This window comes from Rhinolophus sinicus, chromosome 8, assembly GCF_057876585.1.
Source record: "Rhinolophus sinicus isolate RSI-liver-muscle chromosome 8, RSI-T2T, whole genome shotgun sequence".
Taxonomy (NCBI): Eukaryota; Metazoa; Chordata; class Mammalia; order Chiroptera; family Rhinolophidae; genus Rhinolophus; species Rhinolophus sinicus.
In genome coordinates, this window is record NC_142508.1 from 17,336,974 (window position 1) to 17,361,990 (window position 25,017).

Here is a 25,017-nt window from a genome sequence, read left to right on the forward strand (position 1 = left end):
AAGGGGAAGAGTTGGACTTTGCTTAGAGGGGAGACAGTTCTTCCATAACAACAAGGAGAGAAACTAGATCTGTGGGTCTGGTTCCAGGTAAGTGGTAGACATGGTGGTGAGAGCTTGGAGTTCTCTTTCAGTTGTTACTATGTTCTCAGTGAAATGGGAAGCTGGATCATTAGGAGGCACTGGGTTGGAGGAGAGCAAAGATGTGAAACAGCCATTCAGCAGCCATTCAGCAGAGAGAATAGATAAGGAAAACACAGTATGACCTCCAGGAGACGTTAAGGACCCTCTTTAGGCTTGTGATTATGACTCTTGAAGTGAGACTGGTGAGTATGTTATGCGGTTTTCTCCAGGCAAGTTTAGCGGCATGGTGCAGGCATTGAGTGAGTGGAGAATTGGACTCAGCCATGTGAACAGAATAAAGAATAAAGACTCAAAGGGGTTGAGGTGCTGAGGGAGGGGCATGCTTCAAAATGGAGCGGTGCGTGTAAGGTTTCATGAGCAGCTAAATTCAGGTATATAGTTGGAAAAGGGCCTATTTGTAGTACTAATGTGTTTGGAGCTGGGTCCAGTTTACAGAATTTTCATGTTGCCTTTCATGTTGGTGCTGACGTGCACGCAAGGGAGTGATAATAATGGTTCATCACAGAATCTAGGCTGTCAGGAAGGAAAATGAGGACGAGGAGAGTGGGGGACAGTGAAAACCCAGAAGGAGTAATACATTGTAGGATCGGTGGGGTGGAAGCATTACTGTACTCAGAGGGAAAGATAGGAGATGGGATAGCTGGAGAATGGGAATAATGGGGTCGGGTACAGTTATGAATGACAAACTCTAGGGTAAAATCGGGAGTCAGTGGCTGAGGACAGTGAAGGCTGGGACCATTGGGCAGCGGTTCAAGGAACAGTGATCAGGATACGGGAAGGACCATCTATCTGTGGATATTGAAATCACGAAGAATTAGGACCTAACTCATCCTTGGAAAGCATGACCGTGATCTAGGAGCTTACTTTTTAGCCCTCCAATATTTTCAGTCTGAAAAGCACTTTGGTGAAGAAAAAGACTCTCCTAGGAAATCTTAGATCAAAGCAAAACGTCCAAAACACTTTCAAGTTGGAAGATTGGGCATCCTTTCCGAAATACTCACAGTCTGGTTTTTATTGAATGTGAAATATTGCGCATGGTAAACAAAGAGGCCAGCCCATGGATCATTTGACAGACACTCCTTAGTGACTCTCTTGATTTATAATTTGTGAACCTCTGATTTTACCTGTGCTTTGATCCTGTATCTCCTCTCTTTGGAACCGATCATTTAATAAGCACTAACAAGGTATGTCAACATTTCAAGGGGGTGTCGTATGCAAAAGAAATTGAGCCAGTGTTTGTAGGGCTGAAACAGCAACAAACTTAGAAAGTTTGAACCTAAAAGAGAAATTCCCCCTATCTCACACACCTTGCCTGACTTTCTCCTGCAGGAATCTTTCTGCAGCCTCAAACCCAAACCTTCATTTGGAACACAAGGGCCAGGCTAGGAAGTCCAAGTTAGGGAATGGGCTAAGGAAGAAGGGCCAAAACTTGAATCAGAAAAGAGGAACTAACAAGAAAAACTGGCAACAAGGGAAATTTATGGAGAGGCCCTTGGGTGGAAAACATTTCTGACCCTTCATACTTATCCACAATAGTCTGAGCAGAGAAGAAAACACATTTCTTGTTTTGGTATATGGCCTTACTTTCAAGTTTTAAATTAGATAAATAGAAGCTGGGTGAAGCATCTCTCAGAGGTGTATTTCTTCTCCTGTCCTCTTCAGCTTTTCCTTCTCTTACCACCTCTCTGTATCAGCCTTCTTCTCTGACTTCCTCCCTCTACCTTCCTCTTCATCTCCATTTTGTTCTCTTCCACCTCTCCTCTGGTCCTGCATTCCTTTCCTTCCTTCTCTCTATCTCTTGGTCCTGGCCCTTCTGAGATCACCGCTTTTTGTGCCTGCCTGGTGGGTGGAGGTGAGGTGTGGTGAGGTGTGGTGGTGAGATCACAGAAGTTACATGCTGGAATATTGCTTCTCATCCGGAAGTGACACTCCCAGATGGTTCTCCAAGGAAAGGCTATGCTATCAGCGTGAGATGAGTCTAGTGTTTCCTTAGTTGCAGCTTTCTCCTCTCCTCCATCCAGATAGTCCCTCAGAAAGCTGAATGCTGCATGGTGGTGTTGGCGAGGGCTGCTTAGTTTCTCCCCGGTGTGAAAGGACGGCTCACATAGAATTTCCTGTTAGTGTCAGACAGAAAAATATTCAATAAGATATAACTTGCCTAAAAAGCTCTTGTGTGGGCACATAGACATTTAGGTTAATTTTTTAAATTGCCGACAATTACTAACATAGCTTGAAGAGTTAGTGGTTTATTAATAATATTTTACTTTAGAAAATATAAACCACTCTATCTTCTTTAGGGACCTATCTCTGGTCAGACAGGCACATAGGAAGTAGTGAATGAGTGTTTGTTGAATGAATGCATGGGTGTGCCTTGGAGCATGGCGAGATAAGGGCTTAGCCCACCCCACCTCACCCCTCCTGGCCTAGCTCCTTCTCACTCTGTGGCAGATGGTTGGGGGTCCCCAAGAGCTCTGGAAAGGAAAAGGGAGAAGCCATGGAAACTCTGCAGAGGCCGCCCTCATGTCTGCATCCAGCAGGGAGAAAGCAGCTCTAGTGACAACAGCATCATCTCAATCTCTATTCCCTCAAAGCCACTTTGCAGGAACTCCTAGGGGCCCCTGGGGTCTCCCGAGGTGCCACACCTAGGGTTTCACTCAGCCCAGTTGGAGGTAGAAAAGAACAGGGCAGGAGAAAAGAGGGCTGAAGGGGTTGTGGATGACACCCCCCCACTCCCACCCCGTAGCTTCCTGGAAGCACCCTTAGGACCCTAGGATCTGAGCCCAGGCCTGAGGTCAAATTCCAGGCCTGTCCCATGGAGGCCACCAGACTAATCCCATGACCGTACCTATGAACGAGGCCAGCTGTAGTCCTGTGGAAGCTGCCAGAGTGCTGAGGAGTGAGAGGGGTTGCGGCCCAGAGGGGTTCTCTCTTTCCCACTCTCCATAGGTGAAGGAAGCCCTCCAACTGAGGTCGCGGGTACATGGGATGCTGTCTTCCCTGGGAGTGCTTTTTTCTAGGTCAAGAAGGGAATGCATTTGTTTGTGCTTTAGTTCACAGAGCACACTCACAGATTATGGCCAACATTTATGGGTGCTTATAACGGGCCAGGCACTGTTCCAAACAATTATGTGCATTAAAACTCATTGAATCCTCACAACGACCCTGAGAGGTCAGCCCATTTTAAGGATGAGGAATCTGAGGCTCAGTGAGGTTAAGGAACTTACCCATGGTCATATAATGAGGAGGCAGAGACAGGACTGAAAGCCAAGCAGCCTGGCTCCAGAGCCCATGTTTTTACCACTACATCGTGTGAACGAGGCAGAGCCAGCAAAAGGAGGGAACCTACGTGGCTTGGAAAGGTTAACTGAGTGAATTTCCCCAGGACATTCAGCTAGCTGAACTGGCAGTGGCCTTGAACCCAGATGGCCTTGAGCCAGAGCCTCTACTTAGTCCACTTGGCTTCAGCTACTCAAAGTGTGGCTCATAGCCCAGCAGACTTGGCATCACCAGAGAACATGTTAGAAATGTACAGCTTTAAGTCCAGCCAGACCCACTAAATCAGAATCTGCATTTTAACCAGAGCCCCCAGGGGACTGTCCGCACATACATTCAAGTTTGGGAAGCACTGCAATAGGCCAAACGAAGTTGAAAGGTTCTGCCATACAGGTAAGCTTTGGGATGCTGGTTTTTTCACATGTAGCTCTCTCTTTTCATCCCAAAGTTCCAAGAGGTTGGGGTGTGACTGTTCTCCCAAACTGAAAGGGTATTTACATAGCCAAAGAGAAAGGAGGGTTTGTTTTCAGCTTCAAGGAAAGAGAAGTGTCCTGAGGACATTCCAGGATGATTAATTGAAATCATCTTGGAAGTGGTGGTTCCTGTGACACCTGATACCCTGCGACTCTGAAATTCTAGCTGTTCTCTCAAGTCCCAGAAATAAGTTTGAAATATTCTCTACTTCTGTTTTCCTCAACCCTAACGTGTGTGTGTGTGAGAGAGTGAATGTATGTGTAAAAACAGAAACAAATCAGTTATATTATCAGTCACATAACATGAGAAAGCATTCGTAGACTTGGAGAAAATGTGGGCCAGCGTCAGCTTCCCTCACCATTTAAAACGAGGGTGTGAACTGGCAACCTCCAGGTGGAATTTGGCCTCTAGATATGTTTTATTTGCCCACTAACTGTGGCTTATACTAGGCTGTAATTTTTTATGGGTGGGGGATACGTCACATAAAAATGCAGAGTTTTGGCTTCTCTTGAAAAATTAGAGTATCTAGCCTGTGTTCAACACTAGGCCTGTGTTCTAGCAGGGAAATAATCAATTGAAACTTTCACTTTCTCATTGCCACTGTCCCCACTACTCCCTATTGTCTCCCCAAAGTTGAAACCAAGTGTCAGCCCAGCTGTTTTTTTTACTTATAATAGAGTTGAAAGAAAAGGCAACCATTTCTTATATTTATGACATCTAGACTTTTTCCACATGTATACTACCTGCAGACATTTGACTTTGTAATCCCTAGTTTGGATGAAAGTTGGCAGAGCTCCCCCTGGGATCTACACACTCCTTTAAATTTCTAAATATAACATGATATTCCAGCTGCCTCCTGAACAAATTTGGAGGAAAAATATATTACTGGTGTGGTGCACGGATATTTACTGAGCTCTTATTGTGTTCCCAGTCCGGTGCTTGCCACTGTGGATAATTCAGAGGCACGAAAAAAAATTTAGTATTGGTTGAAGAAACAAGATTGAAACCTATGAAACAATTAGGGAATCACAAAAGAGAGCTTACGACCAAGGCAAGATTCCTCTGGCCAAGAAGGTGCGTGCGAAGACATGTACCTGGAAGGATTAGTGGGATTTGGAGTGGGGGAGGGGGCGGCAGGGGTGAATAAGGCACGGGGAGGGATAGCTAAGGTGTGACTAGAGCAGATTTGGGCAGGAGAAGGACACGAGGCAGAGGGCTCCTATTAGAGGAGGAGAAAGTGGTCAGGCAAGATGGGGAAGAGGGGGGAGGTGTATATAGAATCATGCATGCCAAAATGAGTGGATTTAGGGTAAACCAGAATGTGGAAATAAACAGGGAACCGACTGCTGTTTCCACAATGTGTCATGCTCTCTCACACAGACTCTGTCTGTTGGCAGAATGCCCTGCCTCCTCCACTTCAGCCAGACCACTTGTCCTCATTCTCTATGACTGGGCTCAAACCCTAGGCCTCTAGGACAGCTTCCTGGGAGGAGTGAGGTGCCCCCATCTTTGTGTCCCTGTGACAATGCAGGCATGGGCTTTAAATGTGCCTGAAAGAAGAGGTGGTATAATTTGGGGGATTTACCCATCTGAGTCCACCAAATTATAAACCCCTTAAAGGGAGTACTGCGTCTTTCTGCATTGGGACTCCAAAACCTTCAACAGCGTTTGGCACTTACCAAGCGCTCAGTGCGTGTTTCTGAATGAGCAAATGAATGAATGAGCTAGAATATTGCTGCGGAAGTCCAGGCAAGAGGTGATAAGGTGGAGTAGGGTAGGATCTGTGGGGGCAGAAATGAAGTAAAGATATAAGAAACATTTCAAAGAAAAATTTTTAGGATTTGGTGCCAATTGACTATGGTTGCCAAAGAGCCTAGAGGAAGTAAAACTAAGATAGGAGAGGACATCTTGACAGCTACTGGGAAAGTAGGGAGGGGAAGCTGAAGGGAATCATGTTCCTGTATGTGCAGAGCAGAAAGTTCTCCGGGACAGGAGATACCGGTGCCCTGCGCCCTGTGTTACCTGAGGTGTCCTTTTTGGCCTTGGTCTTTTTGCTGCTCCTGAAACTCCAGCCATTTCAGGATCAAGGAAATGAAGGTCAAAAGGAAAAAAATAGAACATGAAATTCTCATTTTAAATCTTCTTTCTATTTATGTTTTTCCTGATGCAAAAGCTTTGGAGGCAGATATAAACCTGAAAAGGGCCAGCTGTGGTTATATTGGACGGATGTGACCCATATTAAAGTACCAGAAGGAAAAATAGGGAAGGGGGAGACGGGATGGGCTGCAGGGGGGGTGGGGAGCAGAACCCATGCTGCTGATTTTTATGAGAAGTGGGTGTGACTCCATTTGTTTGGTCCTGTGTCTCAGCCATTTATTTTATTTGTCATAAGTTGCGTATTGCTGCCAATGTGCAAAAACTGATATAATTGCAACCAGACTAGCACCTGCCTGAGTGAGGAGAAAAGTAATCACACTCAGGGCTTCGTTCTGGGGAACTAAAGAGAAGAAACTAAATATCTCTACAAAGCAATTATTGAGATAACAGCAGAGCAAAATTAATTTTTTCTCTGCTTCTCATATCCCTCTGCTCTGTTTTGTACACGACAGCCCAGGAGACGTTGCCATAGCTTCCTGGCTGGTCTATCCACACCTACTCTCTCGCTCTTCGAATCAATGGTCACTGCAACAGCCAGTGTGACCTTTTGAACATGTAAATTGGATCACATCACATCCCAGTTTAAAATGGTGCTAAGCCTCCCATTACACTTAAAATCTAAATTCATTTGCATGGCTTCCCAGACCCTTCTTGGCTCTGTCTCTGTCCACTTCTACTTAGACCCTTTTACCACCACCCTGCTTCCTCACTGGCCTTCCTTCCTTGTCTCTAAACTTAACAAGCTTCTTCCTCAGGGTGGAGCCTCAGTCTTACATTCATTTGTTCCCTTAACCTGCACAGCTTTCTCCACCCTTTATCTGGCTAGTGCCTAGTTCTACTTCAGGTCTTAGTCTCCTCTGACCTTCTGGAAATATTAAAAGCTGTCTGTGCCAGGGACTGCTAATAGGCCCCCAGTATCTCTTCTTCCCTTCTCCCTTGGGGGCAGAATATCTGATTCTGTGTTGGGCACATGGTTATGCAGAATGGAAAATGCATTTCCCAGCTTCCCTTGCAGCTAGATGTAGTCATGTGACTGAATTACGGCCAATGAATGAATATAAACAAAAGCTGTTCTTCAAATAGTAACTTAAAAATCTTACATTTTTTAACATTTTGAGACAAACAGTTGTTTCAACTTGCCCTATTAGAGTCCAGCGCTTTCCAGTTCAGCACTATAACATCTTACCCAGAAACTTCTTAATTACAGATCTCTATATGATATGCAGAACGACAACCCCAATATAAATTCTGTAACAGTGGGCAACTAAGTATTTTTCTTGTGTCAATGCTTTTCTACTTCCAGCCCAACGTAGACTTAATAGTAAAAATTGATATTTATTAAGAGTTTACTTACATCTGCCTCTAAATCTGCTGAGGAGCGTGTCAAGCACTTAATGCATTTGAGCTCATTTAATCCTGACAATATCTGGATGAGGTTGGAACTATCATAATTTCCATTGTACAGATCTGAAAACTGAGGCCCAGAAGAGTTAAGCAATGTGCTTATGGGCTCACAGTCGGAGGAGTGACATGGACCTCGTTCTTTGTGAACCTTTACCCTCTACAACAAAGTACCTCCTCTGACTACTGGTTTTCAGTTAACTCAGAAAGAAACCTTTCTTTTCCTTGTTCTGTCTCTGGACTGTTTTCCCTGTTGTGACAAAAATCTCTCTGATACCTAGTTTTTATCTTCTGGTGATATTTACTAATTTATTTCTGTTCCCTCTTTTCTTTTAAGCCACAAATAAAGTTTACTAGGACTCCGTGTCCCACTTAATCTCTGCTCTCTGGTTGTGGTGCCCAGTGGTCTAAGTCTCTCAACTCCTGTCTCTCTCATACCAACCAGTTTTACGACTCAAACCCTGAGTCATCTGTATGTTCAGGGACATTTCCTCAGGCACAAGGAGAGTAGAGAGTCCTGTACAATGGAGCTTTCCAGAACAGACAATCCACTGAGAAAATGGCCACAGAAGCTGCATAAAGTCCAGGCAGAGACCAGGTGAGTAGGTGAAGGAACCCAAGAAGTAGACAATGTTTTAAATAACGTTTTGGTTATTTCTATGTAGGATTAGGAACTGGATTAGAAATTAGGTTTTACTTTCCCACCAGTGTTACTAACTTATTATCGGAGAGTTACTTTTCCTCCCGTGGAGTCAAGCCCACTATGCCCACTATGCTTGCTATGTGGAGAAGGAGACTAAAGCAAAGAGAATCGGGAAAAGGTTGCCCTGAGTCCAGGGGAAACACTGGGTACTGAGTACCAGGATTCCAAGCTCCTCCCCTCCCTATGCTAATTAACTTGGTTTTGGGATCTCAAGACCCAGACTACCTGCATAGCAGGAAGGGATGTAAGGAGGGCCTGGATTTCAGTCATGTACCTGAAGAGCTCGTGCTGGTGCAAGTCGGCAAAAATCTGCGACAGGGCCTCACTCTCCCCCACGGCCATCAGCCGCATGAGGCTCTCGCTGGGCTGAGAGGCTTGGAGTTTCTCCTCTACTAACTAGATGGAGAAAAACAGCAAAGTCAGTGGTTCAGGCCATAGGATATCTGCATTTTCATAATATCATGGTCCAGACACTGAAGTGTTAGAATTCAAACTTCCATTGGGCAGCCATGCAGCTGCTCAGAGAGGCAATTCTGAGGTCATATCTGTTTGTTTATACCCCCTGTATATTATAAATATCCTTTGGTGCCCTAAGGATAATATTGTCTTTGAATACTTTAGACGTAATTTAGTAGATAACTTATTCTCATTAACATATCTTAATATGTTATTCAATAGCCTATTCATATAAACTTTAATAAAGCTTATGCTACTTGGTTTTATATTGAAATGTAGGGGCATCAAATATTTATTATAGGAATTTAATGAATGCTTAAAAAATTAATTTAAGAAAACTCTTATATTGAGCTGCTTTTTACGCCTGAGTAAAATTGCTTTCTTGCTGTTACGTGTGATATCCCAAAGGTATTCCAGCTGTGCAAGCTGCTCATATTCATTCATTTATACAATCACTTGTTCAATATTTATTGAATGTCAACTATGTGCCAGGTTCTGGGGATACAGCAACGAAGAAGACAAATTAAAAACCCCTGCCTTCATGGAGTTTATATTGTAGCTCAAGTAAGTCTTATGTCACACTGGAAGGCCTGGGGCAAAATCGCCCAGGTAGCTTCACTGGTGAATTCCATTAAATAGTTAAAGAAGCAGTAATACCCATTCTTCACAAACTCGGAAAATAGAGGAGGAGGGAACACTTCCCAAATCATTCATTGAGGCTAGGATTACTCTAATACCGAAGCTAGGATATCACAAGAAAAACTACAGATCAATATTTCTAATGAAATAGATATAAATTCTTAATAAAATGCTGGAAAACCAAATCCTGTAATATTTAAAAGGGATAATATACATACATACCATAATCAAGTGGAATTTATGGCAAGAACATAAGGCTGGTTTAACATCTAAAAATCAATTAATGGAATATATTATCTCACTGAAATAAAGGACAAACCACATGGTCATCTCAATAAATTCAGAAAAAATTTTGGCAAAATCCAATACCCATTCATAATAAAAACTCTTAAACAAAGAATAGAAGGGTGCTCTCTCCACCTGATGAAAATTCGACAGTTAGCATAATACTTAATGAAAGACAATGCTTTTCTCCTAAGATTGGGAACATGGCAAGGATGCCTGCTTTTGCAACTTCTCTTAAACATGTACTCAAGGTTCTAGCTAAGACAATAAGCAATAAACAAACAAAATGATCCAGATTAAAAATGAAGTAAAACTCTCTTTATTTGCAGATGACTATGAATGTATGTAATTCAAAGGAATCCACAAAAACTACTATATCTAATGAATAAGATTAATATACAAAAACCAGTTGTGTTTCTATATACTATCAATGAATGATGCAAACATAAAATTAAGAAAACATAATTCCATTAACACTAATAGCAACAACAATAAAATACTTAGGAATAAATTTAACAAAAGAATGTACAAAGAAACCTGCAAAAACATTGCTAACAGAAATGACAGAAGATCAAAATGAATGGAAAGACATTCTATCTATATCCATGTATTGAAAGACTCAATATTATCAAGATGGCAATTCTCCCTAAATTGATGTGTAAATTCAACATGTCCTTATCAAAATCCCAGCAGGCTATTTTATAGAAATTGACAAGGTGATCCTAAAATTCATATGGAAATTCAAAGGATCCAGAATAGCCAAGACAATTGTGAAAAGGACAAAATTGGAAGACGTACATCACACAATTTCAAAATTTACTATTAAGCTACATTAATCAAGACATTGTGGTATTGGTACAAGAAATGGCAAACAGATCAACAGAACAGAATTGAGAATCCAGAAATAAATCCTTACATCTGTGGTCAATTGATTTTTGACAAAGGTGTCCAAAACAATTCAATGAGGAAAGGATAGTTTTTTCAACAAGTGGTGCTGGGACAATTGTATATCCTCTAGAAAGGAAGAAAGGAAGGAAGGAAGGAAGGAAGGAAGGAAGGAAGGAAGGAAGGAAGGAAGGAAGGAAGGAAGGAAAATATAGACCCTTACCTCACACTACACACAAATACTAACTCAAAATGTATTGTAGACCTAAACGGAAAAGCTAAATCTATAAAACTTCTAGGAGAAAACATAGAATGAAATATTTGCAATTTTGGGTTGAACAGAGTTCTTAGATATAACAGCAAAAGCCTGATCCCTAAAAGAAAAAAATTAATAAGTTGCACTTCATCAGAAGACACTTGATCCTCAAAAAACACCATTAAGAAAATGAAAAGACAATTCACAGACTTGGAGAAAATATTTGCAAATCATATATCTGATACAGGACTTGTATCCAGAAAATACAAAGAACTATTACAACTCAATAAAAAGACAAAACCCAACTTAAAAACAGGAAAAAGATTTGAACAGACATTTAACCAAAGAAGATATATAAATGACTAATAAGCCCATGAAAAGTTGCTCAACATCATTAGCCATTCAGGAAGTCCAAATTAAAACCACCAGAATGTCTTTAATCAAAAACATAATACCCGTGTTGGTGAGGATGTGGAGAAACTGAAACACTCATGCATTGCTGGAGGGAATATAAAATGGTGCAGCCTCTTTGGGAAACAAAAGCTTTAAAAGTTCAACATAAATTTACATGACCTAGCAAATTCATTCCTGGGAATCTACCCAAGACAAATGAAAACATATGTTTACACAAATATTCATGGCAGCATTATTCATAAAAGCCAAAGAAACTGGAAACAGTCCAAATATCCATCAACTGCTGAATGGATAAACAAAATGTGGCATATTTATGCAATGGAATACTAGTCAACAATTAAAAGGAATGAATTATTGATAGTCTATGACTGCCACAGAGTAGGCCCCATGCTATGATACGGGTGAAACTAAAAATCACTACACTGAATGGAAAAAAGCCAGACACAAAAGACTATATACAGTAGGATTTCATTTACATGAAATGTGTAATAAATATGAACCTAATGAAACTGAAAACAGATCAAAGTCTGCCTAGGGCAGGAAATAGGAACAGGGAATGACTGTAAATGGGCACAACGGAATTTTTTAGGGTGATGGAAATGTTCTAAACCTGGATTGTGGTGATCGTTGCACGACTCCATACATTTACTGGAAGTGTTGAACTGTACACAGTGGGTGAATTTTATGGTTGTAAATTGTGCCTCAATAAAGCTGATTAGCAGAGGCCCAAGGTAAGGATTGCCTTCACAGGGTGCTCACATACCAGTTCACCTATGCCCTACAGCTCAGCTCTGACTGTGGCTGGAGGCAGCAATGGTGCCAACTTACCTTAGAGTCTCCGGCGGGGCTGCAGGTGTTCTTGGGTACCAGACAGTGGGTGACAAGAATCCGAGGGTCTTTGGTGGTGATGGACAGGCCCTTCTGCAGAATTTGAACCAGTCGGATCCAGAAGTGGAAGACAGTCTCGGGATGGTCAGGGTGGAGCCTTAGGTAATAGATCTTCTCAGTCACTGTCCTCAACTGCAGGATGCGTTGAAGGCGGTCACAGACCTGGAGCTCCACGAACTTCAGTGGGAGAATCCTGAAGCCACAAGGGAAGACAAACACTGATGACCCCTTGCTTCTGATCCCACCCTACCTTTCTTTCCTTTTTTTTAAGATTTTATTGTTGCTAGTTGCAGGGGGCACAGCCCACCATCCCTTGTGGGAGTCGAACCGGCAACCTTGCGGTTGAGAGAACGTGCTCCAACCAACTGAGCCATACGGGAGCTTAGCAGCAGCTCAGCTCAAGGTGCTGTGTTCAATTTTAGTTGCAGGGGGCACTGCCCACCCATCCCTTGCGGGACTCGAGGAATTGAACTGGCAACCTTGTGGTTGAGAGCCCACTGGCCCATGTGGGAATCGAACCGACAGCCTTCGGAGTTAGGAGCATGGAGCTCTAACCGCCTGAGCCACCGGGCCGGCCCCCTACCCTATCTTTCTTAAAACAAGGAATGTCTCCTTCAGGACAGAGGCTTTTGTGGGTAGGAGAGAGAGTGCTTAGCAGAGTGCTTCTCAAACTTTGGGGAGATCAGAATCTCCTGGAGAGCTTGTTTAAAATGCAGACACCTGAAGATAGCCCCCAAAACTCGGATTCAGTAAGTCTGGGATGTGCTCCTGGAATCTGCATTTTAACCTCTACCCATCCTGCCATGATTTTCGTGCTGGTGTCCCAGGATCCTACTGGAGAGAGAGGCAGCCTAGGAGTATGGTAGCTGGGGTCGTTGGGTTTTTCAATTTCCTTCTTGATGGCACACAGACAGCTGTCCTCCTCTGCCACAGAGCTGGCCCCACTGTCCAGCTCATCCATTCATTGCCCCTATTGCTTCAATTACTCTTCCCAAAGGAGCTGAAGTACTGGAGCTGGCTTCGGGTCGAATAGTCGTCAGCTGGGGCTGGGCTGTACTTGCTATAGGTACAGCAGACCATCATACGGAGGTTTATCACGGAGGCAACTGGAGAAATGAAGGGTTTCCCTGGACTTCTGGGAATATCTAGAGATTCTTGAATATCGTACAGATCACTTTAAGAGACTTAAACATCAAAAGGGGCTGTCTCATCCCAGATAAATACGATGTCACTATATGTTACAGTTCTAAGTGACACTTAGTTCCACTCATTGTACTGGTAGGGAAACCGAGATGAAATAAGTAACATGACTCAAACATTATTTGAGTCTAGCTAGTTGCACGCCAAGACTAGCACCGGCAGCTCCCAACCAGCGCTTCCTGTGTCAGATCTCACTGCTTCCTTGCCCCTCAGTCAAAAGCAGAGAGATCACCTAAGAATTCAGTGGGGTGAGCGAGCATGCAGACAGCCCCCCACTCCGGTTCACACCATGCCTCCCTGTACCCCACCTCACCTAGAATGCTTCCAGGGTGCTCACTGTCTTGAGTTGCTGTTGTCTAAAAAAAAATGAATGCCACTGTTGATGACGTCTCTGCTTTCTCTCACCTTGAGTTTAGTCACAATGCAGCCTTCGCTTGGGGTCCACCCCTTCCCCCAGCTTGTCCGATGGGTTTTGCTTACCTCTTCAGGATGATGTTTGGGGCTTCAGATGGTCTGTTCCATGTCTGGCTCTGCCCCTGGTGCCATTTGACGTGGGCCACCAGGAGGATGTTGGGAAGGGGCAGGCAGGGCACGGAGGAGGTTACCCCGAGGGCCATGGTGTTGGAGGCTTTGTAGATGTCCACCCAGTTCCTGCCCTTTTTGACCTGCAAAGCAGCCCCGCAGGCACAGCTTGAGCATTTGGCAGAAGCAGCAGAATGTGTCAGCGGAGTTTCTCAATAAACAGCCCTTAATATTCCCATTGTGGGCAGCATAATTCTTTGTTTGGGGAGGGGCTGTCCTGTGCACGTAGGGTGTTTAGCAGAATCCTTGGTCTCCACCCACGGGGTGCCATTAGCAATCCCACCCCCACCCCCCAAAGTTGTGACAGCCAAAAATGTCTCCAGACACTGCCAGATTTCCCCTGGTTTTGGAGGGCAAAATTACAGCTAGTTGAGAACCACTGTTTTAACCTATATTGGTTAAATAACTGTAATAGTATTTATACCACCTACTATTAGCAATTGCCCACAAGAACTGTAACCCAGGAGTTCCCTGACATGTGTCACGTATCTGTGAATTTTTCCCAGACTCTTTCCTGGCTTTTCTCTGAAACACTTATTCTTTGGCCCTTCTTTGAAAGGCCCTATCTCCTGTACCTTCCCTGAACTGTAAATCCCCTTGCAACTCCCAAGTTTTGTTTATTCTGGGCTCCATCTGGCCTGAGGAGAGCCCAGGTGGGGAAACAAAACTGCACCAAGTGCCTGATGTACGAAGGCCTTTGCCTCCTGTGTTTGCACGTTACCCTCAGGTCAGTCTGACCCCTTTTACAATAGAGGAAACTTGGATTCAGGGACTCAGTCACTTGCAGTGATGCCTCCTGATGAGAAAGCATTGGACTGGACTCTGAGCCCAGGTCTCTCTGGGTGCCCACTTCCTGTTCTCTGACCAATCAGCATTCTTATTCCGAACCCTCAAAGGGCATCTTGTGTCACTGCCTCTTTGTTAATCTGCTTTGTGCTGACAGCCTGGAGAAGGAAGTGAACTGAGGGATTCGGGTACCAAATCCTCCACTCAGAGCAGAGCAAAGTCAGGGTTCAATGGGGGTGGCCTTGCATTCCAGGCCCACTGACTTCCCCTTGCTCAGGGGAGTCCAATCAGGGACAGACTCTCCTGGTCCCACTTTGGGAACTGGTTTATAAGAATCAAGGAGTGCCACTCTAGCGACCCCAGAGTACCTGGACAAAGTTGCTTTCAAACACCGCTGAGTCGGGAAACAGGTTGAATTCCGGAGAGTGAACCATCTGGCAGAGCAGTCCCTCCTCCACACCCAGGTCCACTCCAGGGTTTGGTTCCCCATCCACAGGCATGAGGCCCCTGAATTCTTTCCAGGCATTCAGGGCAGGGAAGGTTGGATAGGATCTTGTGACTTTTACTGTCTTCTTCGAGTTCCACCAAGTCTTTCCATGTGGAACTGATGACATTTCCGCACATACTCAGGGGCCTGCTGCACATTTGGCCTGGGATCTCTCTCTGGCCCTTTGGCCTTGGGCAGCTGGCCAAGGCCTGGGACCACCAATCAGCTCACAATGATGAATGGATGACATCACGAAAAACCAGGGCAGCCTGCAGGAAAGGGAAATGCAGAGGAGCCTCCCTTTTCCTCCAGAGTGCTTTGCTGGCTCGTTTGTGCCCTGGCATTCTCCAGCCCTTCTCGGGACCCGAGGACAGGGACCCCCTAGAACTTGCTGATAAGGTAGTGAGCCAGATAGAAAGCAAGGAAGGAAGGCGGTTGGGAAGCTCCTACCACGGCTAAGAGGAATATACTGTCCCTGCTTTTCAACTGTCCCTTATTTTTAATGCAATCCCCCCGCCAAAGAGTTTTAAGGGCTGTTTATTTAAAACCCAGCCTTCTCTCTCTTTTGCACATGTGTTCCCCCCTCCCCCACACCCGCCATGTATTTACAGTAGCTTTTTCTGGTTGGAAGGAGTTGCAGGACTACTCTGTGCTCTGCTGCAGCTGGCTGGCTACTTCTGCAGGCTTATGTCCCTTAGGAAGTCAAACTGTAGGAGCAGAAGAAGTAATTATTTTCTTACCCAGGGGCTGGCTTCGTGAGGGTGCCAGCTGGGAGAAACAGAACCCTGGTGAGAACCACTGCTGGATCGAGAAGCCATTAACGGTCTCAGGGAGTGACAGTGTCCTTCATTCCTGAGCCAGAAGAAGAAAGAGCCCAGATGCTGGGGTGGCTGGATCAGGGGCAAAGAACCAAGCACACTGATGACCATGCAAGTCCATTTCAGGGAGAAGTCATATTCCAATTTGGACAAAACTCCCGTATTTATTAAATAATGTATTAACCATCAAGGTCAAATGTGATCAATTTAGAAAAGCAATTTGACAACCAATATATGCAATGTACAAGCTTGGAGATTTATTTTGATTTATTATCATGTCATGGAGAAGGCCAAAAGGTCACGAGGTCATGAACTCATCTGATTCCATCAGCCCCTCACTTAGTCATTTCTACGTATTGTGTTCCTGCTCCAACCCCTGTAAGAGCTCCCTGGTTGGTAAAGAACTTCTGCCCTCACATTCCTCATTTTTTTTTTTTTTTTTTAAACCACATGGAGAAAATATCCTCCATGGTAACATTCTCTAAGGATGGGGTCAGAGAGCACCTCCTGTGGTTTACATTTCCCTGGAAGCAACACATAGTACAAAAGTGATGGCAGGTAATACACTGATATGATGCTTTACACAGTTAAAGCTTACCCGCAACAGTAAACCTTATTGACTCTTTGATGTATTGGTTTAGATACATTTGGCCATTGAGACATTCAAAAGTCCCCTTCAACTGGGAAAATGACTTTTTCTCTTTTCCATATCAGCCTGTTGAGCCCACTTCTGTGTTGTGTGGAGGAAAGCTTTAGCACCCAGTCTAGAAAGCTAACTGTGAGGAAGCAAAATGCTAAACAGTGATACAAATGGGGCTTTAAGATGTCTACCCCTCTTCTTTTAGGAGGCTAAACAGTATCCTCAAATCCAGAGGGCAGTATCCAGGAGAAGGTCACTATTCCAGTATAGTGGTTCTCAACCCTGTCAGACCCAAGTTTCCTTTTCATGATGAATATTTTGTAACCCTTTTACCATTCTGAAATAAAATTCGGTGATTATAACTCACCTATATATATAATAAAAGTCGGTATGCTGCCCCATGTGAATTATAATGGGGGAAAACTATAATTAAAAAATATATTCCAATATGTAAGTGCTTCCTGCCCCCACCAAACCTCAAAAACTAGCACACTGAATCTTTTTAAAAACCACTTGACAGATGCTTACTTGTTTATCCCAATATCCATTCTCTCCATTCTTTTGTTAATATAATTTCTGAATGGGCACAAGTTTCTAGAATAAAAGTTACATTTCCTGGCCCCTCTTACAGCTAGGTAAGGGCATATGACTATGTTCTGGCAAAAGAGATATAAGCTCAAGTGTTAGGTGCAATTTCTGTGAGGAATCATCGTAGCAAGGGGGCATGCTCCTTTTCACTCATTTTTTCCTTTCAGCTGCAGTACAGACTTGATGGCTGGAGCTTAAGCAGCCTTATTGGGTCATGAAACAGCATGCTAAGGATTGTAGCATAGCCAGATAAAAAGGTTCCCATTTCTTTCTTAATGATCATAAAACTATCATACTGGTCCTGGACTGTGTACCCCCAGACTTCTCTTAAGTGTGAGAGAAATAAATTTGGATTTCCTGTGATATTAAGCCAGACTTAAAACTAACTGATACAACTACATAAAACTCCTAACCACTCTTCTGGACCAATGGTATAGGAAATGGTGGTTCTATTTATTAATAAGTATAAGCAGTGATGAAATTAGGGCTAATTTATGAGACATTAGGACCTTAAGACATTAGGACCAAGATTGACAAACTTATAGCTTCTGGAAAGTTGTATAACTACATATACGAATAATATCAGAAACTCATTGCTTTCGTCTTCCTGTGAATTCAGCGATGTTGATGCTGCACCACTTGTTGCCTTTTGCATGTTTGGTGATGAGCACTTTGGTGACAGTCTCCCCAACTACGTTGACTGTCCTTTGGTTTGAGGCTAAAGTCACTTTGGCAGTGTCAGGTATCATTTCAAAGGTAGCTCAGGAATGACCAGTTGGAACTGGACCCAGGTTTTGTGTTTAAAGCTTATACAGTTTTGGAGACTCTTAAAAATACAAAGACTGGAGGGAGGGGAGAATCAGGAGTTACATTGTTTAATAGAGACAGAGTTTCAGTTTGGAAAGATGACAACGTCTTGGAGGAGGGTGGTGGTAATGGTTGCACAACAATGTAAATGTACATCATGCCACTGAAATGTAAACCTAAAAAATGGTTAAAATAGTACATTTTACATTATGCATATTTTACTGCAATAAAAAAAATGCTGGAACATAAAAAATAAAATTAAAAAATACCACAAAAGTATGATACAAAATCGCTAGCTATCCTCCTAAGGTCTTGGAAGGGCCAGTAAACAAGGGACCTGAAGCATAAGCTTTATTACCTTCCTGGTAAATCTGTCCCATTTACATCTATGTCACTTTTTTTTTTTTTAACTTCATTACATAAGCAGTACATGTGCTTTGTAGAACATTAGAAAATACAGACAAGTTCAAAAAACAAACAGCATGTTCCTAAACCCCAGAAAACATCACTGTAACAACCTGTGTGTGTACCAAAATGAGAGCATACTCTAAAAATTATTATATAACCTTTTAATAACCTATTTTATTTGGTCAACACGTCCTACCTTTGTGTTTTGGTATACTTTCATCTCATCTTATCCCATTAAATTTCCAGGCCATACAAAATTTCTCCAATTATTTTTATAGCTAGTTTACCCAAATCAGTATCCATTCCAAGACCACTCATTCATCTATGTTAATTTTAATCTAGCACAGTCCCTTTTTTTAGGACACTTACTAGTGGAAATAATTAAGTCAGTTGTCCTACAGAATGCACCACATTCTGGATTTGTCTGGTTACTTCCTTGTGGTATTTAGTTTGCTTCTCTAGGAACTATATTTCCTGTGAAATAGAAGTCATATCTAAAGGACTGATGGACTCAGATAAGCATTTTTAGAATTAAAATAGTCACTATCTCTAAGTGACTATGGCCTCTATGTAAGATACTGCTCTCCTCTCCCAAAGAATGTCAACAGGAAAATGCATATAAAGAATACATATCAGAAGAAAAATGATTCCAGGAAATAGAATAAAGTCTTTGAAAGAATCTTCTCTGTACTCTCAAGGAAATTAAATACAATATGGGACCCTGTGAAACAAACAAAAAATCAGAGATACCAAAATTAGAGAAAAGAGAACTTGAAAAGGTAAGGAAAGAAAAAGAAGAAACACCCATTAAATATCTGAAAGTCGCATTAGAAGCCACAAGAAGTAGAGTTGACACGACAGAAACCTGGGTCAGTGACCTGGATAACAGGCTTGAGACTGTCACACAACATAATAAAGAAGGACAAAGAGATGAAGTGACTAGAAAGAAAATGATAAACACATAAGACATCGATGTTGATCCAACATATAGCTAGAGTCCATGGTGAAGAGGTAACATGTGGAATTGAAAAAGTAGTCAAAAACATGAAAGAAAAAGCCATTTCTGAAACAAAAAGACTCAATTTGGCAAATGAACAGGATTTACTATATTCCAGGTAAACTGAGCAAAGAAATCATTGAGACCAGACAGGTCTTGTAAAGTTCTTAAATATTATGAATAACAAAAGCAATCTACTACAAAAACATCCAGATAGAGGAAGCAGACAATCTACCACGGGGAATAAAATGAGACCAGCCTCAGACTTCTTTTTACCAGTTCTAGATGGCATAAGGCAATAGCGAACAATGTAGAAAGAATGTTGAGGAGGAAAGATTGTGACCCAATAATTCCACAAATGTCTAGAAATTCATTCAAGTGTGAAGGTAGCAAAAATCCTATTAACGCTAAGTACACTAGAATAGATAAATCCATAAGCTGGTTCTTTGAAAAAGAAAAATTAGACAAACCACTAGCTAACAGTTTAATTTTTTAAAAGGAAGACATAATACACAAATTTGAAATAAGAAAACATAAATATGTTCAAATAACAAGGATTTACTTTTGGGTAAAAGTAGTGGCATGAAGCTATATTACTTATAGTCTAGGTTGTCAAAAGACCCCAAAATACCGTAACAAAATGGAAGTCTCTCTTACTTAGCCGTCCGAAGGTAAGCAGTCTAGAGCTGCTGGAGTCTCTGCCATACTCAACCTGTGGCTTCCATCTCTGGGTTCCAAGTCTGCTCCAGCTCCTGCCATCATGTTTGCACCCTAGCCAGTGAGAAGGAGGAAAGGGAAGGGGACTACACATTCATCCCTTTTAAGGGCATGGCCTGAAAATGGCATAATCACTTTTGCTCACATCCTATTGGTTGGAATTCAGTCACATGGCCACACCCAGCTACAAGGGAAGCTGGCACATGTAGCTTTTAGCTGGGTGGCCATGAGCCCAGCTTGCACTGGGGAATTCTATTATTTATTATTTAAGGATGAAGGATATCAGTGGATAATCAGTGGCCTCTGCAAAGAAGCCAAGTCACAGAATTACTCCCTCTGACATCCACAGTGAATACAGAATAATTGTTTTCTTAAACAGGAAAGATTTAACTAGTGACAAACTAATAAGAAAAGAGGTTAAGTGGTGGCCAAAGAATACAGAGAACAGAAAATCTGGGTATGGCCTGATAATAGAGAAAGCAAGCTAGTTAATATAATTGTGTGTCTTCTCACAAATTAACATAGCACCACCACCACCACCACCACCATCACCTCTACCACCAAACTGAGAGAGGCAGCCTGAGGAAGTAAGTAATCAGCTCAGGGAAAACAGCAATAGGAAAAATCTTCAAGAGTAGAAGCCCCTATTTATTTCAGCATTGTCTCAGCAGAGGCAGAAAAGCTCAGCTGGGATCACCATTTTTGAGATCTTCAGGCCGAACTGACAAAGATTACTCCATGAGAACAGGTTACACCCTCAACTAGAGAAGACATTTAAAAACTGTCAGGAGGTGGCACAGTCCAGGTTCTCACCGGACGGACAGACCACAAGAGAGTAGAGATGACAAGTGAGTTGGAGTGAGGGAAGGACAGACAGGATGTCACAGTGGGATTGGGGAGCGTGGAAAAGAGCCTGAGGAGCAGGCGATGACACCACCAGTATTGCACTGGGGTGCAGGGATGCTATCAGGGCTTGCTTCCCTGAGAGCTAGGGAGAAACTGGGGGACCAGCAGAGCAAAGGAGCCTCCAGGAGCAGCCCCAGGGTGAGGTGGGAGAAAGTGGAGATAGCCAAAGGAGGCTAAAAAGTATCATCAAAGTCCATAGGGCAGTCTCTGGGAGAAGGTCAACACCCCAATACCGTGGTTCTCAACTCTGTCAGACCCAAGTCCCCTTTTCATGACAAATACTTTGTAACATCTCTTTTACCATTCTGAAACAAAATTCAGTGATTATAATGCATATATAATTGATATGTTGCCCCAACTGAAATATAAAGAAAAACTATAATTAAAATGTACATATTCCAATATGTACTTGCTTGTGCATGACTCTATTAGAAGTCATAATGAAATCTAATCGGAACTTTGTGCCCAGAACGCAGTAGTTACAAAAAAAAGTCCCGTAAAGGTGTATTGAATTGGCTACTGAAAAACAGTAAAACTCCACTATAGATTTATAAGTGGGGTCCCAAATAGTCAATCGGATTGGGATTGCCTTATTGTAAAGTTAAATCGCTGGGGTTGGCTTGCTCAGCTATGGGGCTGGGAGGTGCCGCTCCAATTCATTGGCGTCTCAGCTGTGATGTGGCGCCACCTTGTGGCAGTTGTCCGCTCTACTTACATAGGCGTGTGAAAGAATCCGGGTCTCCAGGCTGCCCTGGCCCCTTGGCTTAGAAACTAGGCTGGACTGAGCAAGCTACCAAAGGTCTCAGTGATGACGGCTGACAGGAATGGGCATGAGGGAGACTGACTCCTTCCTGTGAGAAGAGACCCAGAAGCCATTGCTTTACTGCACTTTGAGAATCACCATCTGCCCAAAGCGTATGCCAAGTTGTTCTGGACTTTTCTCATCTGTGAAATGTGAGTGTAGTTCATAATAATAACAACTCTCACACACAATTATGAGAATCACATTAGATTGTAGATGTGAAGACACTTAAAAATGCCAAGTATTTACAAATGGCATGTCCTGAGTAGAGTGTGACAATCCCATACCACTAATTACCACATTCTTCTTGCATCTAGATATGGTCCTTAAATGGTAGTGAGGGGAGGGATGGATGTGACAGAAATTCCTTTCCTTCTTTGTGCACGCCAATGTGCTTAACTGGAGACTTTAGGGGGCTAAAAACCAACTCAGAAAAAACAGACTATCTATGAATGTTTCTTTGCATGTCATGGACAGGTGGTGTGTTTCTGGTTACTATTTCAACTATTTACATTCAAAAACACTGTTTTATTTGGGGATAATTAAAAATTTTAGTTATATTTTAATTTAAAAAAATCCATATCCCCAATAAGGAAATTAATTGATGTATCCTAAGGCAGACAGGAATGGGAGACAGAGAGAAAACCAGAACGGCTACCTCTCAGAATATCTCTAAATTGTTCTATGTCTGGTTGTTTCAAGTTATAGCTCCTGTAAGTGGTCTTAGCCTTACTAACTCTAACTTTCATTTTAAATGCTAATTTATGAAGCTTTACTACTCTTGGTGGTTGTTTCCCTCTTTTGAAACCAGTCTTGGAATTTCTTAAGATTGACCCGTGGGCTTTTATTTATTTATTTATTTATTTTAAAATGGTAAGGCTTTATTGTCACAATGGGTCTAGGACCACTGCAATGAAATTTTGCAGTAGGGGAAAGCGATTGGGCACAATTCTGAATGCAGCATGGGCAAGGGTGGGGTAAGTGGATGGAAAATTACTAAGAGGAAACATCACGGGTAAGGGGGATTCTGGCTAACCCAACCTAACAGGAATCTTGCTGAAGATGAGACCCCTTATGCATTGTTTTGTTTTCTAAAACAATAGCCTGTGGTTCTGAGAGGTCATTAGTGAATCCCTTGGTATCCCCAGGATCCAGGTCAAGACTCTCATTTCTACATATTCAGTGTCCCCAGGTTCTCTGTTTCCTCTACGTGCTGTCTCATCAACACAACTAGAGTCTTCAATGACTAGCTTTATTATTTTTCTTAAAATTTATAAGGACATTCATAAAGCTTTCATCGCACCCCCATCACACATTTTAAGTGGGTCTGCTTTGGTATTATTCCTTGACATTTCCTCTGAACTCCATTTCAGAAACTTGAAGATGCATTCCTACGTTGTTTGGGGGATTGTTCTTGCAAATGTCATGTTCTCGTGGGCTCTAATTGACACTGGATAACCATGTTTTGTTTCTTTTCTCTTTTAAATGGTGTATTTATTGCCCATTAAAAGGTTTACCAATCCCTTATGTGGTGTTATTTTCATCTAAGAAATAGTCTCTGGGAAATCAATTTCAGTGATAAATCCATTCAGCAAAGGTTGTAGTTTCTTCCTTTGTTTTGGGGGGAGGAACAATGTGGGGCAACCAGCACTGACTCTGGCAGAAATGGATTTATTTAACAACCTTTAACTGGGTGTCTAGTGGGACCCAAGTACTGGAAGACACAGAAACAAATAAGACGCCTATGGCTGCCACATTTGCCTTCACAGCCTCCACTTTCCTGGGAACAGCACATCAATTAGACTTCACGTTTGTAAACACAGGAAGTGAGGAAGTGACAGGCAAACGTAAGCCAAGGGGAATTTATTGGAAGACTATTGGGGCGGGGGGTTGGGGTTCTTGACAGCAACTGAAAGTTAAGGGAACCAGGCTTGGAGGACAGGCAGGAACCAAAACAGAAGCAATAAGCTGGATGGAAGCCCAGCAACTGTCACACAGCCAGCGCTGCCTGGTCAGGATGCTGCCCCACTGCCACACTTTCGTGGGGATGAGTGACATCCCTGCTCAAGATCTAAAATTCAGGAAGTAGCATCCAGTTAGCTAGGGGACCTGAGGGGAAGGGGAGGGGATGGTTACTGGAACTAGGAAAGAGAGGGTTGACTAGAACAGGCCACCGTGAGAGGAGCAGTTAAGGGACACACTGTGGCCAGGCTTAAGCGATGACAAGGGAGAGCATAATTGTCTTCACCCCATTTTCCTCCACCCTCCGATCTCCTGTGTGGACATCTCACTGGCCAAAGTCACCTGGAAACCATCAGTCTCTCCTAAGTTCAGCTTCTAGATATCGCTCACCAGCACCAACTATTGATTGCAACGTGCCAAAAGGAAGTTTGTTTTATTTTTATTAGAGGCAGGAAGAAACCCACAAACACTGGGTATTCTCTCAGCTCAGATGTTTTTTTCTGACCTAATCTAGCCCAGGGCACAGGCCAGGGCCGCCATGTTCCTTCTCGCTCCCTCACTCTGTTTCCTACAGTGTGAACCATAGGAAAGCAGGTCCGCCAGCCTTGATTTGTAGACTGGGCAGCGCAAACGTCATTAATGGCCATTCTGTGTCTCCAAAACAGGGATTGATAGCTCTCCCATCCCCTCCCAAAGGCAGGTAACTTGCCCATCTGTCTTGTTCTCTCTAACACACCCATCATCGAGCTCAGATCTGGCACCTACCAGGAGCGTGATAAATGCTTACTGAACGATGTAGTATTTTCCAGGTAAATATTCCCCTCTTGTCCAGAGGTTGGTCCAAATCCCTGCCCTGTCCCTGATATCACAGACACTGTGTCTTCCAGTTTGCTTTCATTAGGTCCTGGGTAAAAAGAATCAAACCCACCAGGACTTCCGGTGATGGGTGGTCACCGTCTTCCTTACCAGAAGCCATGTCTTCATTAGCAACCAAAGTGTGCACAGCCCAGGGTGAGCCTTCATAGCTTTACCCTAACATAGGGAGTGGGGCAGTAAACACTCAATTTCTTGCTTGAGGTAAGTGGGGCCACACAAAGGCACCTCCCAGTTGGTCACCAACATTCTCAGGACTTTTTTCACTTGGGCTTGGAGCAGCCCTGCCTCTGTTTTCCCCTCTCCATTTGAAAGAGGAAGTTGGATTTCTCCCCAGGCCCTTTCCTCTAGACTGGCTTTCTTAGCTTTGTTTGGCTGCCTTGAGATTTTCACTGAGTAAATGGAACGTTTTGCCCAATAATTTTTTCCAAGGAGTGAGCTCCTGCTCTTAATCAGCCCTTCCCCAGTGTGG

General features: G+C 43.1%; 1 protein-coding gene across 1 annotated transcript; it reads right to left on the reverse strand.

The window, feature by feature from the left end:
• Positions 1-1,151: 1,151 nt before the first annotated feature.
• Positions 1,152-24,996, reverse strand: GARIN1B (golgi associated RAB2 interactor 1B). Its single transcript, XM_019750101.3, has 9 exons — positions 19,943-24,996; positions 15,768-15,917; positions 14,909-15,296; positions 13,653-13,837; positions 11,913-12,165; positions 8,424-8,545; positions 5,911-5,948; positions 2,987-3,154; positions 1,152-2,255 (listed from the first exon to the last, which is right to left on the reverse strand). The coding sequence occupies exons 3-9, from the start codon at positions 15,152-15,154 to the stop codon at positions 2,242-2,244; spliced, it is 1,026 nt and encodes a 341-aa protein (XP_019605660.2). The 5' UTR covers positions 15,155-15,296; positions 15,768-15,917; positions 19,943-24,996; the 3' UTR covers positions 1,152-2,241.
• Positions 24,997-25,017: the final 21 nt, after the last annotated feature.